We start from the raw sequence: 14,615 nt of genomic DNA on the forward strand, positions 1-14,615 counted from the left end.
CATCAGAATAAGCTTTCTTGTTTCTTTTAAAAGCTTTGACGGATGAATGATCCTCCACACAAGAACTGTATTTGTTATATGGAGTCACAGAGTCACCTGTCCAAATGATGATTGACTGAAACTGTGTGTTCAACATGTTGCAACGTGAAGTGAATTTTTTTTCATCTCTGAAAAAGAACTCGGAGCTCCCTTTCTGTAAACAGCTAATTTTGCAGAATCACTTGAGGCTACAGAGCCTTCGGTTATGACAGGTTTTGGTGCTGTAATTAATATGACAAAATGATATGAAAACAAAATCCCTGCACTACAGAAATGTAATTTGAGAATTGCATTAAAAATCATGTTGTACAAAAACAACCAAGTATTTCTAAATGCTCTGGGAGGAAGACTGTTATTGCCAATTATAGAATTGGAAAAGCCATTAATTTAAAATCTCTGTCTCAATAGTATGGATGCAGAAATTTGGTTTAATTAAGAAAGATGCTTGTATCTTTAGCTCACCCACATTGGTGGTGCCCAATTTGTAACTACAAATGCCAAAAGCATTTTAATTCATGGTACCACTGAATACTCATAAAGCAAGTTTGGCTCCCTAAAGTATGTGTGAAATATTACTGAAATATCTCTTTATAGTTGTCCAAATATATTTTAAGAGGCTGCTCCAGGAAACATTATTTAATGAACTTTTGTGTGCCAACTTAATCCCTAAATTCAATTTTAATTAAAACAGTCTAGGATTAAAGATAGCAGGCATTATCCCTTGACACTGAATTAATCAGAATCAGAGGAACCATTCCTCATAAGCTTGTTTTCACTCCACATTCATAGCAGTGTTTTGCAGCTATCCAGCTATGTCTGCAGATTGGTGCAGTAGACTTGTCTCTGGGCTGTACCATCCCATCCGGTCAGTGAGGGTGCACAGGATTCAATCCTCTATACAATTTTTTTTTTAAAAAAAATCTGTACACCTGCAAAACTAGATGTTAGGGGAAAGGGTTCTAGTCTACTCTTCTCCCTCACATGTACAGTTTTGTGTGTGAGTATATATAAAGGAACATTCAGTCATGTGAGTCCCTGACTGCAGCTTGAAATGGTAGGTCCAAGGAACAGGTTCACCTGTGTCAAGTGATGCGTGTAGAGGCAAAATAATCTTAATTTCACATATAGGTACATGGGATATGAGCTGACAGTAGCTGGCCAGGAATGAGATCTTGTGGTTGTGGTAGATAGCCTGATGCATATGCTGATTCATTGTGCAGCAGCTGTGAACGAGGTAAATTCCATGCTGGAGAACATTAGGAAAGGAACTGAAAGCAAAGCTGCTGATATGCCATTATAACAAATCTATTGTGCAACGACCACAGTTGGAATACTGTGTACAGTTCTGGTTGTCTCGCTATGATAAGGATATTGAAGTGTAGGAGAAGTTTCAATAAAGGGCAGCCAAAGTGATCAAAATAATTTGTTGCTCCCTCTGACCTTTTTGTTGTTGTTGGCTAAAGATCTCCAGCATAGAAGAAACAAAGCTCCAAAAACAAAGAAGGTATTCAGGAGTTGCTTGTGGTTCCTGTTTCTACTGTAGGTAGAGGCCAGAGGTGAATAGAAATAATGACTGACCTGCTTTTTTGTTTTCCTTTACTGTGCTGATCTCCCCAACTGTTTTCATCTTGGTGTGGAGTTCAGTATCACAACTGCAGCAGCAGAAGCCCTGGGCAAGAATCCAGTATATGTCCTCAAAAGATGATAAGGAAAGTGCAAGCCAAGCAAGGAACTGATAGTGAGGTTCATGGCACAGGTAGTGCTTAGCTCAGGGTACAGTTCAGCTAGATCTCTGGACCCTGTAAACCTCTTGGCATACATGTAGTTTGTGGAAATAGGAAACAGGAGCTTTCCAGCTGGCTACATGCATAAGGGAACTCATGCATATGAAGGGATGAGATGAAATGCTTAAAATATTAGTTCTTCTTGAAGGATGTTTATTCACCACAGAAACATAGGCTCCTTGCTCCACCTATTCACTGACCACGAGGTTCTGCTGATTTTAAGTATCACATTTCTCCAGCAACATTCCCCCCCCCCTTCCTCCCTTTAAGGATTTAAGACTTGTTAGGATTTGTTCACTGGGGCTTTTATTCACAGATTGTTCACCATGTACATACTTTCAGCACTTGTTTTCATTAGGGCACTTTTGCAATCACAGTCTAACCAGCCCTCTAAATTGAAATGGCCATATCAGTCAATTTTAATGGAACATTTTTTAAAAACTCTGACAGACAAGGACCATCAACCATATGCTTAGAAAGTGTTTCATATTGGGAGGTCTTCAGAGGACACCAAACCGTTCTGTCCCCAAGAACCCTGTTCTGAAACCCCCAGCACAGTGACTTGCTGTGGACACAGAAATTCCTAAGATCTTCCAGAGTTTCCACTCCCAGAAGGTGCCCCCTTTTACTTCTGAATGGAGGAGAGTGGCAGATCTGCATATGCAGTGATCTGGGAGGGGTTCTGTTTTGATGGGAATGAGAAGCCAATGCAGAAAAAGCACATCAGAAGTCAACAGAGCATATTTTAAACTGCAGGGAGCTAAATGTGAATCCAGCAGATCAGCAATACACATCTTCTCCTTCAAAGGACTTAATGCTATGCTAATCACCACCCAAGCTTTATTTCCATCACCAGAGATTGGCTTAATTATGCAGGAGTTATGTTTGCAAGGCAATGGATTCCATTTGATTTGCTTCAAGCGAACAATAAAAGCAAAAAGAATCACCCAGCACTTTTAGCTTTTCATGCTGTCAAACAAATTAACACAACTATGCTCAATACAAACAATTGCTTACCAAGAGGGCTGCAAAACAGAATCTAAGGGGAGTTGTACAGCACATAACAGAGTTTGGAGCCCTTCAAAGAAAATGTTTTGACAGGACGGCACAAAGGATTTTGATTGGCTGCTTATATGTTTTGTTCAACATTTTGTAGTTCCATTATTATTACACATCAAAATACAGGGAATGGGAAACAAAAGTAGTCCAGGCATTTCCCAAGTCACTCACAAAAAACTATCAAACAGATCCCGCCCCCCTTCAAACACTAAAGCCAGCAGGTAGAGTGTGCCTACTCTACCTAAATGAGCACCCATAGAGTGCTTTTTCTGAACTGAGACATCATCAAATCCCACTAGGTTTCTTTTGCAACTCAGTTCCACCAGACAGCGCCAAAGCATTCCTCCTGTTTTGTATCTTCCTGTTTCTATAGCCAGTGAACCTGGGTGGGATCTTGTTTCTTATTAGTTTCATCATTTCTGAACGTCTGCACCTTTAGAAGAGAAAGAAAGGCTGCTATCATCATCATCATCATCATTTCTAGCTGCTCATTATCAACACTTTTAAAAAATCCAAGCCCAGAACTTTCCACATTTTTCTTCTTTCTTCTAAGCCAAGTCTTCAGCTCATAATGACAGGCATCAATAACCTGCTACTGCCAGGGTGGGCAGAAGGCAGTTGGTGGACCACTGGCTAATTTCTGATCAGAAGCAGATTGACTTTTATGGTAATGAGAGAAAGTTTGGAGTCCTAACTTGGACAAAGCTTTGAAAGGGCCCTGCATGGTGCTCTAAACAAGATAAACAACTGCACCAGATCTAGCTACACTCCAGCTGGAAGTAATTCATAAAGATCACTTTAGGAGACACAAAAGGAGACGAAGCTGTGATTCCAAGTATCTGCAGGGCAGACAGTACCAGCATAAGCCATAAGGTTGCAGCCTACAATTTTGAAAATATTGTTCCTTAAGATTTTTATCACTAAAAAGTTGTCAAAACATTGAAATAGTGGGGACCTTGGACAGACAATTCAGTGGTCAGTTGTTCATAGTTCATAGTTTAATCTGTTTTGCTTACCTGCATTTTCTCCAGATATATCCCTAGTCAGTGGTGGTGGTGGTGATGGGAAGACTTTGCAAATCACATCTGATTGAAACAAAAGGAACAGCTAGTTGAACGTGCTTATCATTAGCAGAGGACAATGAACGTCATAAACCCTTCCATGTACAGCTATTCACACCTAGCCTGATAAAATACACTTCTCATTTAATTCAAGTAAGTGTTACATTTATTCTATCATTGTAAATGTTCCATAATATTAGAATACTAGGAGTGTATCTGCCTTGTTTGGTGTAACTCTAAAAGTAACTTTGCATGAAGTTTGGTATAAGAGCCATGAGCACATTTCAAAGCTGCAGTAAGTCAAGGAATTTTTGGAAGAGACAGAAAAAGCAGGCATATTTGCTTCAATATGAATAGCGGCAAATGCTTTTATAAAATTGTAGGTAGGTCTACAGTTTGCTACTGGTTTTGAAACAATTGCACCCCCCATTTAATAAGTTTCCTACCTGCTCTATCATCACACAGGATTCATGGTCTGAACTACATTTTATAAGGTGTTGGCAGCATAATTTCGGAGAAGGTGAGGTGACATAGACTGACATCTTGAAAATTAGTAGTGATGTTTCAAACACCTACCATCAAGCGAGAACTCAGCAGCTGGGATTGTCCTTGTGAGAAAAGAGAATAATGGGTATCAATTGAAAGAAAAACGTAAGAGGAAGCAGCAAATGAAAAGTCACACAAAGATGGGAAAACATCCTAGAAATCGTAACACTACACCCGCAATGCTTTCTGAACTTACCTGAGAGTAAGTCCCATTGAGTTAAATGAGATTGACTTCTGAGTAGAATGCATAGGATTTCATTGCACTTTGATTATAGCTTTTTACCATCTCATTGCATATATCTTGTGAAAAGGGCATTCTGCTGACTTAATTCAGATTTTAAAAAGGCTTTAAAAATTGCTTTAAAGGGGCAACGTAACCTGCCCACATGCAAAATGCAATTTTCATACCCCTACAACACACATTATTCACCTCTTTGCTAAGTAAAGTGTTGCTCTAGACATATGTCCCATTGAATTCAACAGCATTGCAGCATCGACTTAAAACACAATGCATTTCAACAGAGGTGGTTCACACAAAGCTGTTGTCATTCTTGGTCAATGGGCTGGGGGGTTGCACCCTCTGCATGAGCCCAGTGTTCATGTGGACAGAATAACATACATAAAGAAGCCTGCACATGTATGTAGGCATGATACACACTGTGTACACAGATCATGCAAATCACACCTAAGCAGCATTTCTTCACTCCTTGTTCCTGGTGTAGATCTTCACTCAGCCCTTCTTCCCTGACAGGGAAGGAGGCACCATTTTGCAGCTTGTATCAGGTGCAAAAATGTCTTGGACTGGCTCGGCTAGTGTCTAAGCTTATTTCAATACTAAATAGAGTTACATGAATTGCAGGAATCCTGTCCCACTCTTGGTCTCTCTTTTTTTTAATATGTGGATTGCACTGTGTTTTGTGATCCTTCTTCATGTATTTTATCAGGAAATAATCAACTAGGTTCTTCTTTTGTGAAGAAAGGTATGGGGAACCCATGACATTCATCTGAAGTATTAATTCCTGTGCTGTTCATTTCCTAAACTGAAGCACAAATGAATGGAAAACCCAGTGCTGGATTTGAGGAACAGACTGAAAGACAAAAAGGGATTTACCTGCTCCACTGTGTTTGGCTAATGATTTTACCTATGAAGAGTAAGAAAACAGGACAAGACAGCTGATTCATGCAAAACCACTCTTGTAATCAGGAACTGTTTCTGCAAGACCCATTTCCAGGACAGATTTGGCATGATGAGGTTTCGGAAGCAAACCACCTCAAGAGATCCCTTAGGTGTGATTCAGCATGTCATTTGTGAAATTACATTCAGAACAAGGTAATGAATCATAACACCAGAAGAAGATGCAAGCTCAAGGCAGGTAAGACTTGGATCTTCTCCTTGCTCTAAAGCAGGGGTAGCCAACATGGTGCCCTTGAGTTGTTCTTGGGTTACAATTTCCACCATCCCTGGTCACTGGCAGTGTGGAATGGGCAGATGGGAACTGTACTGGCATCACGTTGCCTACCTCTGCTTTAAGGAATCCAACAGCACACCCCGTTAAGGGATGGATCAGTCTGTTTCTGGTCCATGATTTTGCATGTGTTCATTCACAAGTTTGTTCTGAGTCATTTCTAAATTAATATGTGAATATGTTTTTAGAATTCCACTCTAAAGTTTGAATTTAAATGCATATTTAAACCCAGTACATAATTATTAAATACAGAGTTAAATAATTTAAATACATAATTAAATAGTATTTTATCACAAAATGAGTATTTTATCACAAAATGAGTATTTTATCTCAGTGAATGTATTTCTATATGTATCTTATTCTGAAACAGGTGTCCTAAATGCATTTTGGTACATGTTTGAGCCAAGAACAGTACTGCAAAGTCCAGAGAAGTGTGAAATCTGAAGCAGACATTTGAGTGAAGCTGTTTGCTTTTGGAGAGTTTGCCATAAGGTCCTGGAGAAAAAGTGAGGCTGACTCCTTTGAGAAGATAATTCTCTAGCACTCACCTATGTCTTAATATTACCAGTTTGTGTGGTTAATAATAGCTAGGTTTAGTCCCATAAAGTTGGTGGCAGGAGTGTCTAATAGTCTCTGTCCCTTAGGAGTTAAATAGCTCCACACCAGCCCAGGACCTGACCCACATACCAGCAGACAGAACCTTCACATGCAGTCAGCTATGAGAATAAATGAAATGTCTGATAGGGATTCTGCCTCACCAAACATTTGGAAGGGATGAAATATCCAAAAAAAAAAAACAAGGTAAAGAAAATCTGTCCCATGAGTCCCGTAGTTGTTATACTGCTGTGACCGATCATCAAAATCTTTTTAGATAAATTGCAAAGGGTATTTAACCTATATTATATTTTGTATCTTTGAGTAAGCAGATGAAATTAGACTATGCCCTATAATCAAGTCAATGAAAAATGTGCAGCATGGAAATAGGGTAATTCAAGTTGCTATATATAGCAGATGTGTATCTAGCAGGAGAATGTGCATACTGCTTGTGCACATATATCAAAGTGCATAATCTCCAGTTATTACTCACATATCAGCATATTCACTGTAACTTATATAGCTTACTTAACACTGCTGTGAGAGGTGTTCTTTGGTACATTCACTTACCATGTACTACTTGCATCAGGGTGTCTAGGTTGGAGATATACATGGCTGTGTGACTTCTGACATCCTGAATGTCTGACTGATCCAGATGCACTGTCAGCACTTCCACACTGTCATTGCTGAAATTCTGTTTCTTAATCCTAGCATGTACAAGAGGTCATTCAACCAACCATGCAACCAAACAACCTACCAAACATCACCCCTGATTGTAATGTCTGTCACTCCTAAGAGCAAATACTAAGTTAACCTATGGATAGTGTATGGATAGAAGAGGTTGTGTATGTCGTTACTTCTGAGTGAAATTCCAATGGTGCCCTTGCACTCACAGGAAGGGGTCTGTTTCGGCAAAGTTGTCCACTAATGGAAGAAGTGGGGAGGATATTTTTGCTGATTTCCCCTGTCAGGGGCCCTCTAATGCCAACCAGGATGGGGCAGAGATGACAGGATGCGGAGATTGGGGGTAGGGAAAGCTCAAGCACTGACTTGGATGAGGCTTTTGCCCATAGTTTCCAGACACCACAGAAAGGGAATGGGAACCGTCTGAGTCAGTCCCCATTCCGTCTTTTGAGAGTGAAGTGTGGGTTAACAAGACTCATATACCCAATGTGCTTGCCCAATTAATGCATGAAGGGGTTAATACCACAGAGTAAGCTTAGTTATGTCATTTCCCTTACCTTGGGAGGAAATAGGTAATTAAGCCTATTGTCCCCCTCCCCTACATGAGAAGCTCAAAGTCTGAAGAGGCTTGAACTGGTTGCTCCATCTCAACCTCACAGCTCTCACCAGCCACTCTTGAGTTCCTATACCAATAATCTAGGAACTAGATGCCACATATCATTAGCACAATTATCCAAAATGGTCCCGTTATTGCTACTGAAGAGGCAAAAACACATTCCTGAAGGTGGGGAAGCTAATACTTTCAGAAGATGTAGGAGGAAGAGAAAAGACTCTCATTACCTGGCAATGAGTCCATTCAGTGGACCACCATATGAAACCACATACATGTGGAGAGCAGTGTAGTCTATGTGACAGGCAAACAAAGGGGAATGTGTGATGTGCAACTTACCTCTCTTGGGCTAGCTGAAAATCCTACAGAAAGACAAAAAGAAAAAAAGAAATTGTTTTTATTGCACGCAGAGAAAGGGGGGCATCCAGCAAATGAGACTTTGCTAACCTGAAGGGGAGAAAAAGCTGCTCACCTTGAGGAAGAGGCATGCATCTGTTTTCTCTGTTAGTGCTTGTAGCTCCCGAAGGCCCTGGGCAGCCATGTCCCTCTTGTCTGCCACTTGCTTCTTCAGAGCAGCCATGTCAGCCAGCTGCTTTTTCTCATTGGACTGGATGTCACCTAGGATCTGCTTCTCCTTCTGATCTACCTGAGACTTGATCTCTTGGAAGATTCTGGAGAGCTGATCTGTCAACGTTTTCTTATTGTTCTAAGGAAAGTAAGATGGCAACTTTTTATTATAGTTGAATTGTTGGACTTAGGGCATAAACCCGGGGTCTCTTGAGCAATACTTCCCTATCTAGGCTAAAATGGATCGTTAGCTCCGTGGTCACAGTCCCTCCCCTGTTCATAAAACTCCCTTAGGAAACAACCATTATTTTAAAAGGTGTGGAGACTATATATGTCAGATAACATTTTTATAGTGAAAAATGACATATTGCTTCCGCAAAACAGGCCACCAAGCTACCAAGTTTATAGCTCTCAGCAACCTCCCAAGTATGTTGCCAGTCACTCTGAAAAGCACTTTGGGCATCAGCCCCTCAGAAGATCACACTAAAGTATTCTTGCCTCAGTTATCCTGTGGCTACCACCACTGAGTAATGTGCAGTGCAAACTTATGCATATATACTTAAGAGTAAGTCCCATGTAAGTGTGCATAGGACTGCAGCTTTCATGTCAACAGAGCTTTTTAATTCCCAGATCCTAATACACCCTCCCCCAACCTGGTGTCATCAGCCTCAGCTAGCCTATCTCTGCTGTCTGGTGCTGCTGAGAGTTCTGGTTCAGTTGTAATGGTTCACCCACTGACCCCTTTCACTGAATCCTTGTGCCTTGGCTGGGATCTCTTGCCTGTTCCCTGGCTTGACTTTGACTTCCTTACCATTGGGTGCTCTTTTTCTCATGCCCTGCTGGTTTCCCAGCACTGAAGCACATGTACCAAAGTAGTACCAGAGGCTCACAACCCACCAGTCTTCTGTTGTGGCAGAAAAGGTTGCCTGATATGCAGGGCCGTGCAGAGGCAGGGGGTAGCCCTTGTCCTGGGCCTTGGAGAGCTATGCTGGCCCAGCCACTGGCAGAGGAAGAGGAGTGAGGGCAGGGAGCGCACCGCCCCTGGCAGCGCGATCCTGGTGGGGTGCCATCGCAGCTGCCCCCACCCGTGCTGGGCACCACACCACCTTAGACAGCGTGCCACACCCCCAGGACACACGCCAGCCCCAGCCCTGCCCCCGCCTGCCCTCCGCCTCCCCCCCCCCCGTGCCGGAGCATGAAACTCCACCACTGGGCCCAGCTGCTTTTCTGCTTGAGTTTTTAACTTTATTCTAACAAGACTCCCACCCCATGCCTCAGACAACCTCTGTGTGAGTCTGAAAGTGCACATACACATGCACTAGAGTTGCCATTTTTAAAAAACCCAGTCCTTCCTCTGAGGTTAAGTATCTGAAGAGGGTGTAGAAACACACGCCTGTCCAGACAGTAAATAGAGCGTGCACTAACTAAATCTGTGTCCATGTGTGATAGATAGATAGATAGATAGATAGATAGATAGATAGATAGATAGATGATAGATAGATAGATAGATAGATAGATAGATAGATAGATAGATAGATGATAGATAGAGATAGATAGATAGAGATAGATACTGTAGATGGTCAGGTAATTAACCTTCGGTGAAAAGAGTCACTGGCCAAAAGTGCTGCATAGTTAAAATGAAAAGATTGGGGTGCTGGATGGAGAAGCATATTGGAGACACATTCATTATTTTCCACCTGGGACCTGAGAGTGATGCATGGCATCATGAAGTTACAGCACAAACCTTTATCTGATCCTCACTTTTCTGAAGCTTTAAGAGTGTCTTCTTTGTGGCAGTTTTGTATTCCTGCATTGATTTCATAATCCACGAGAGAATTGCCTGATTAAGAGAAAAACAGAAGGGAAATCACAGAACTGTACATTTCAATAAGTTTATTTGGTAGATTAATTAACTATAGCAGAGGTTCCAATACCAATCCTTGGGGGGACTCTACTTTCTACTTCTTTCCATTTGGAGAACTGTCCATTTATTCCTATTCTTTGCTTCTTGCAACTTAACCAAATCCTGACCCACAAGAGGACTTCTCTTATTTCTTGACTACTTATTTCTTGACTCAGGAGTCTTTGGTGAGATACTTCATCAAACGTTTTTAGAAAGTCCAGGTATGCTATGTCAACCAGATCACCTCTGTCTATATGCTTTCTGACACTCTTGTTGACACCCTCATGGGTTTGTGAGACAGGATTTTCCCTTGCAGAAGCTATGCTAGCTCTGCTTCAGCAGGGCTTGTTATTTTATGTGCTTGGTTAGTTTATCTTTAACAATACTTTTCACCAGCTTACCAGAGACTGACGTTAAGCTAACTGGCCTGTAATTTCCAGGAACTCCCCCCACCCCATTCCTTTTTAAAAATTGGCATTGCATTGGCTACTTCCCAGTCTTCTGGTATGGAGGCTGCTTCAAGGGACATATTTCTGTTTTGAAGACCAGCAATTTCACATTTGAGTTCCATGAGAACTCTCAGATGGATGCCATGCATCCTGGCAAGGATGCTTGTGGTTGCAGTTTGAGAATGGAATGCACATTGACTTGGAAATAACCCCCATTGAACTCCATTTGTATGTTTGGGCTGCCATGATGGTGAATTTCTGCTTTATTTGTCTTTTCAAATATGTTGGGTCTTCTTCCCAAATAGCTAGACTCCTAATGATTTAAAGCACAAGCGAGTATGCAATTAAGTACACAGAAGTTTTCCAATGCTCTTCTGTCCCCATATCCTGGTCAAAGTCCCACTAGCCTCAGCAGAACTTTTATTTTTTATGTAATTTTGTAATTTTTTGTGTAATTTATCTCCTGCCCTTCCTGCTGAAGGAGCCTAGGGCGGCAAACAACAAGCAAACAGCAAACTTGTTCTTCTAGAAGCAGACTGCAGGTTCTTACAGAAGGCCATAAATTAAAAGCAATGGCATTAGTTACCACTAACTTTTTTGCAAAATTGTCCTCTAATCTAGCAGGGGCTGTTGATAAGGTGTTCCCTGGGAAGGGCTGTTAACACACAGTGGAGTGTTTGTTAATCTTGGCTGGCATACTGCCATGCTCAGAGGGGGAGAAAAAGTCAATGATCAATGCCAGAAACTGTAATGCACAAACACATTGTCAAGCATGGAAATCAAGATACCTGCAGAAAGTGCTGAGGCTAAGCAAGGTCTATAGGTAGTCTCCACTGTTGGTTTGGTGTCATTTCTCAGTTCAATGGGACCTTCTGGGTGAAAAGTGCATGCTCTACCACAGTGAGCTACAGCCCTTCCCCTGACTGCATATGGGTATAAATACATGCGTCACCATCAGAAAAACACCCCACAAGTATAATTTGCTACTCCTTAGTTATCAGGCTTTGAATGCTACTTGATGCTTGATGTTTTTTGCTTCGTTTTCTCCCCCTACTTCCACATTCTGACACCCGTTTCTATTTAAAACATCTGTCTCTGTTACATTTAATTGGAGGACCTCTTTGGAACGCTCCATGCCTGGTTGAAGCCCCTTACCATCTGCTTGTCGTACTCGTCCTTCAGGGCGACGACGCTGTGGCTGCTGTGGGAGCCAGTGGTGGAGCAGGCCTTGCAAACACACACCAAGTCGTCTTGACAGAAGCATTCCAGCAGCATGGCATGCTCTGGGCATTTCTTCTCCTCCTGGGCCCCAGCGGTCCCAAGAGCCACCAAGGCATGGTTCTTCTGGGTGGCCTTCGAATTGTGTTTCCTCAGGTGGTCCCGGCACAGGGACGCCTCACAGGTCAGACACTTCTTCTCCGCTGAGTGAGGTTTCCCTAGGCAGAAATCGCAGGGAATCATGATTCTCCTTTCTTTGAGCTTCCAAGGAGGCTTTTCCTTCTGAGGAGGCAGTGAGAAACTGGCAGCTCTCTGTTGACAACCTGGCATGAACCTTGAACACAGGGTAGGAGGTGCTGGCTTTGGACTCCTGCACTGTGTTCGGTATGCCCTGGGCAGAGTCCTAAGAGAACTCCTGCAGCCCCAGCTCAGGGACACAGGACGGCCATGTATGCTGTGTGTCACCATGTTCCAGCAGGTGGTTGTTTCAAATTCCATTGCTGTCTCTCTGCCATGGATCCAAAATCCATGCAGAGCTAAGCTCCAATTCAATGAAAGGAAACCTGTAAGAATTTTATTTTTATTTAAAAAAACACATTCCCATGTATTTGGCACAATAGATTCAGCTCTTCCAATGAAGATGTCTACTATTTTATTTATATGGTGGGTTTTTAAAAAAATTTAAGATTTATACCCTGCTTTTTGTGGAACTTCCTCCACAAGTGACTTACAATCTCCAAGAAAACCAACTTAAATACAATAGAAAATAAAAGAAAGCACAAGGCACTCAAGCAATAAGGCAGCATACAAACAATTCACAAAACAAATCCAGGAAACCTTGCATCCAAGACCCTTCATTAAAATCAAAGTGAAGAGGTAGATTTTAAAGAATCCAGTTTTATCTTTGTGTGGTTCTACAGAGTAGAGAATCCTATGCATGTTTTGAAAAATACTTTGTGCAGGCACCTATGGTGCTTTTATCAAGATAGGAGTATCAGCACTTCATTTTTGACCAAATATTATTAATTATAATTGTATTGTATTGTACTGTACTGTGGCCCTCCCTTCACTGTAAGATCCCGAGGTGTGTTACAGCATCTGTCTATCTATCTATCTATCTATCTATCTATCTATCTATCTATCTATCTATCATCTGTTTCTTAAATTTGTATCCCACTTTTCCAATAGCATGCTCAAAGGCAGATCACAAAATAAAAGTGACTAAAGTGACTAAATTGCTATACAAGACAGAAAATTGAGGGTTGGCACTTTGTGACATCAAGTGCTTATAGCCAGACATGGCAAAACAGTAGTCCTTGGGCCCTCCCTCTGTGTGAAGAAAAGTGTAGAAGACTGCCTCTACCTTTGGGTCCTTGCCCAGGCTGCTTTCCTGGATGCCCTTATTTTAATGGGTCTGCCCGCATAGAGTAAGGCGAAATCAGCCACCCTCATGAGAATGCTAATAACCGTGTCCCAGAAATCCTGATTAGGAAGCATCATGCCTAGCAGAGCCTGTGGGAGCTTCACCCAGAGAGACTGCAGAGGTCTGCACACCTGTAAAACATGATAAGTGCATATGCAATCCCCACACTGCATTTGTTTTGCTGTTTTTTTAAAAACATACACTATATGAGAGAGCTGAGGTTCCGAAACTGTGGTCTGTGGACCACCAATGGTCAGTAAGATTCATTCAGGTAGTCCATAGTATGTCTGTAAAAATACAATTGAAAATACATTTGAAAATCATACAGTGCTTGCAATAAGCTTCCTGAACTGGGGTGGGTGGGAAATAGAAAGGCAATGCGTTTTTCCCCTTTCTGACTCCTTCTCTTTAGTAACTACATGCTGGCAAAGTACCGGTAGATTCCTTCCTGCTTCTCCCAATTCAAGCTTGTTTTGAGTATGAGCTAGTGGGTACTAGTGTTCACTTCCTGGCTCCATCCTGTCCGCATGCAAAACCTATGCAGTACTTAGAATGGCTTTGTTTGCCATGGGTAATAACCAGCAGCCTTGATGGGCTATTCCTTTCTGCACATCGCTGCAATATATTTGCTAGACTCCACGGATTTGGAAGTGGAGCAGAGGTGTGCAGGAGCACCCTGCTGTGCAAGCAAGAGTTCTTATGCTGGCTTCTGCTAGCACACCAAAGTATTTGATTCTGGTCCTTAATGCCTAGAGAGCAGAGGGGTCTGAAATGAGGATTTTTGCACATGAACGGCATTTCTGAAAATATCTCTCACAATCGCAAATAAGGACAGGGACCAGAACATAAAGAGAGTCCTGGTAAATAGGGACACTTGCAAGATACAATTTCGCACATTTGAATGATTATATCATTTCCTTTCTACCCACTGTTACTTACTCACCTGGGGGTCTCCTTAAGCTTTCTGCTACATTTCCCTTTCCCTTTCCTTTCCTTTCCTTTCCAACACTTTTATTCTGCAAATAACAACTGGCTCTTTCTTCGCATGCCCACACACCTCCAAAGTACTCCTTCATCCTGTTAGCAGAATAATAAGCACACCAAGTTCCAAGGCTGCGTGGAGTTCCAAGGCTCCGAGGGTTTTGTGCGTACAGTGACAATCCCATCCCCCTGGGGATTTGCGGCATGACTGAAGCATAAGTGCAATTTAGG

At 42.0% G+C, this 14,615-nt stretch overlaps 1 protein-coding gene across 2 annotated transcripts; it reads right to left on the reverse strand.

Annotated features, from left to right (window-relative positions):
- Nucleotides 1-2,112: 2,112 nt before the first annotated feature.
- Nucleotides 2,113-12,573, reverse strand: LOC307210568 (tripartite motif-containing protein 29-like). Of its 2 annotated transcripts, XM_079966545.1 has the most exons (9): nucleotides 11,918-12,563; nucleotides 10,155-10,250; nucleotides 8,316-8,549; nucleotides 8,183-8,205; nucleotides 7,120-7,256; nucleotides 5,601-5,631; nucleotides 4,520-4,551; nucleotides 3,899-3,967; nucleotides 2,113-3,315 (listed from the first exon to the last, which is right to left on the reverse strand). In XM_079966545.1, exons 1-9 carry the CDS (start codon nucleotides 12,476-12,478, stop codon nucleotides 3,296-3,298), a joined length of 1,203 nt encoding a protein of 400 aa, XP_079822671.1. In that variant the 5' UTR covers nucleotides 12,479-12,563; the 3' UTR covers nucleotides 2,113-3,295. The 2 variants fall into 2 exon arrangements, 1 of the variants encoding a protein (XP_079822671.1); XR_013836070.1 differs by lacking the exon at nucleotides 5,601-5,631 and having other exon boundaries at nucleotides 11,918-12,573.
- Nucleotides 12,574-14,615: the final 2,042 nt, after the last annotated feature.

This window comes from Podarcis cretensis (assembly GCF_951804945.1).
Source record: "Podarcis cretensis genome assembly, chromosome: 2".
In the NCBI taxonomy this organism is placed as follows: Eukaryota; Metazoa; Chordata; class Lepidosauria; order Squamata; family Lacertidae; genus Podarcis; species Podarcis cretensis.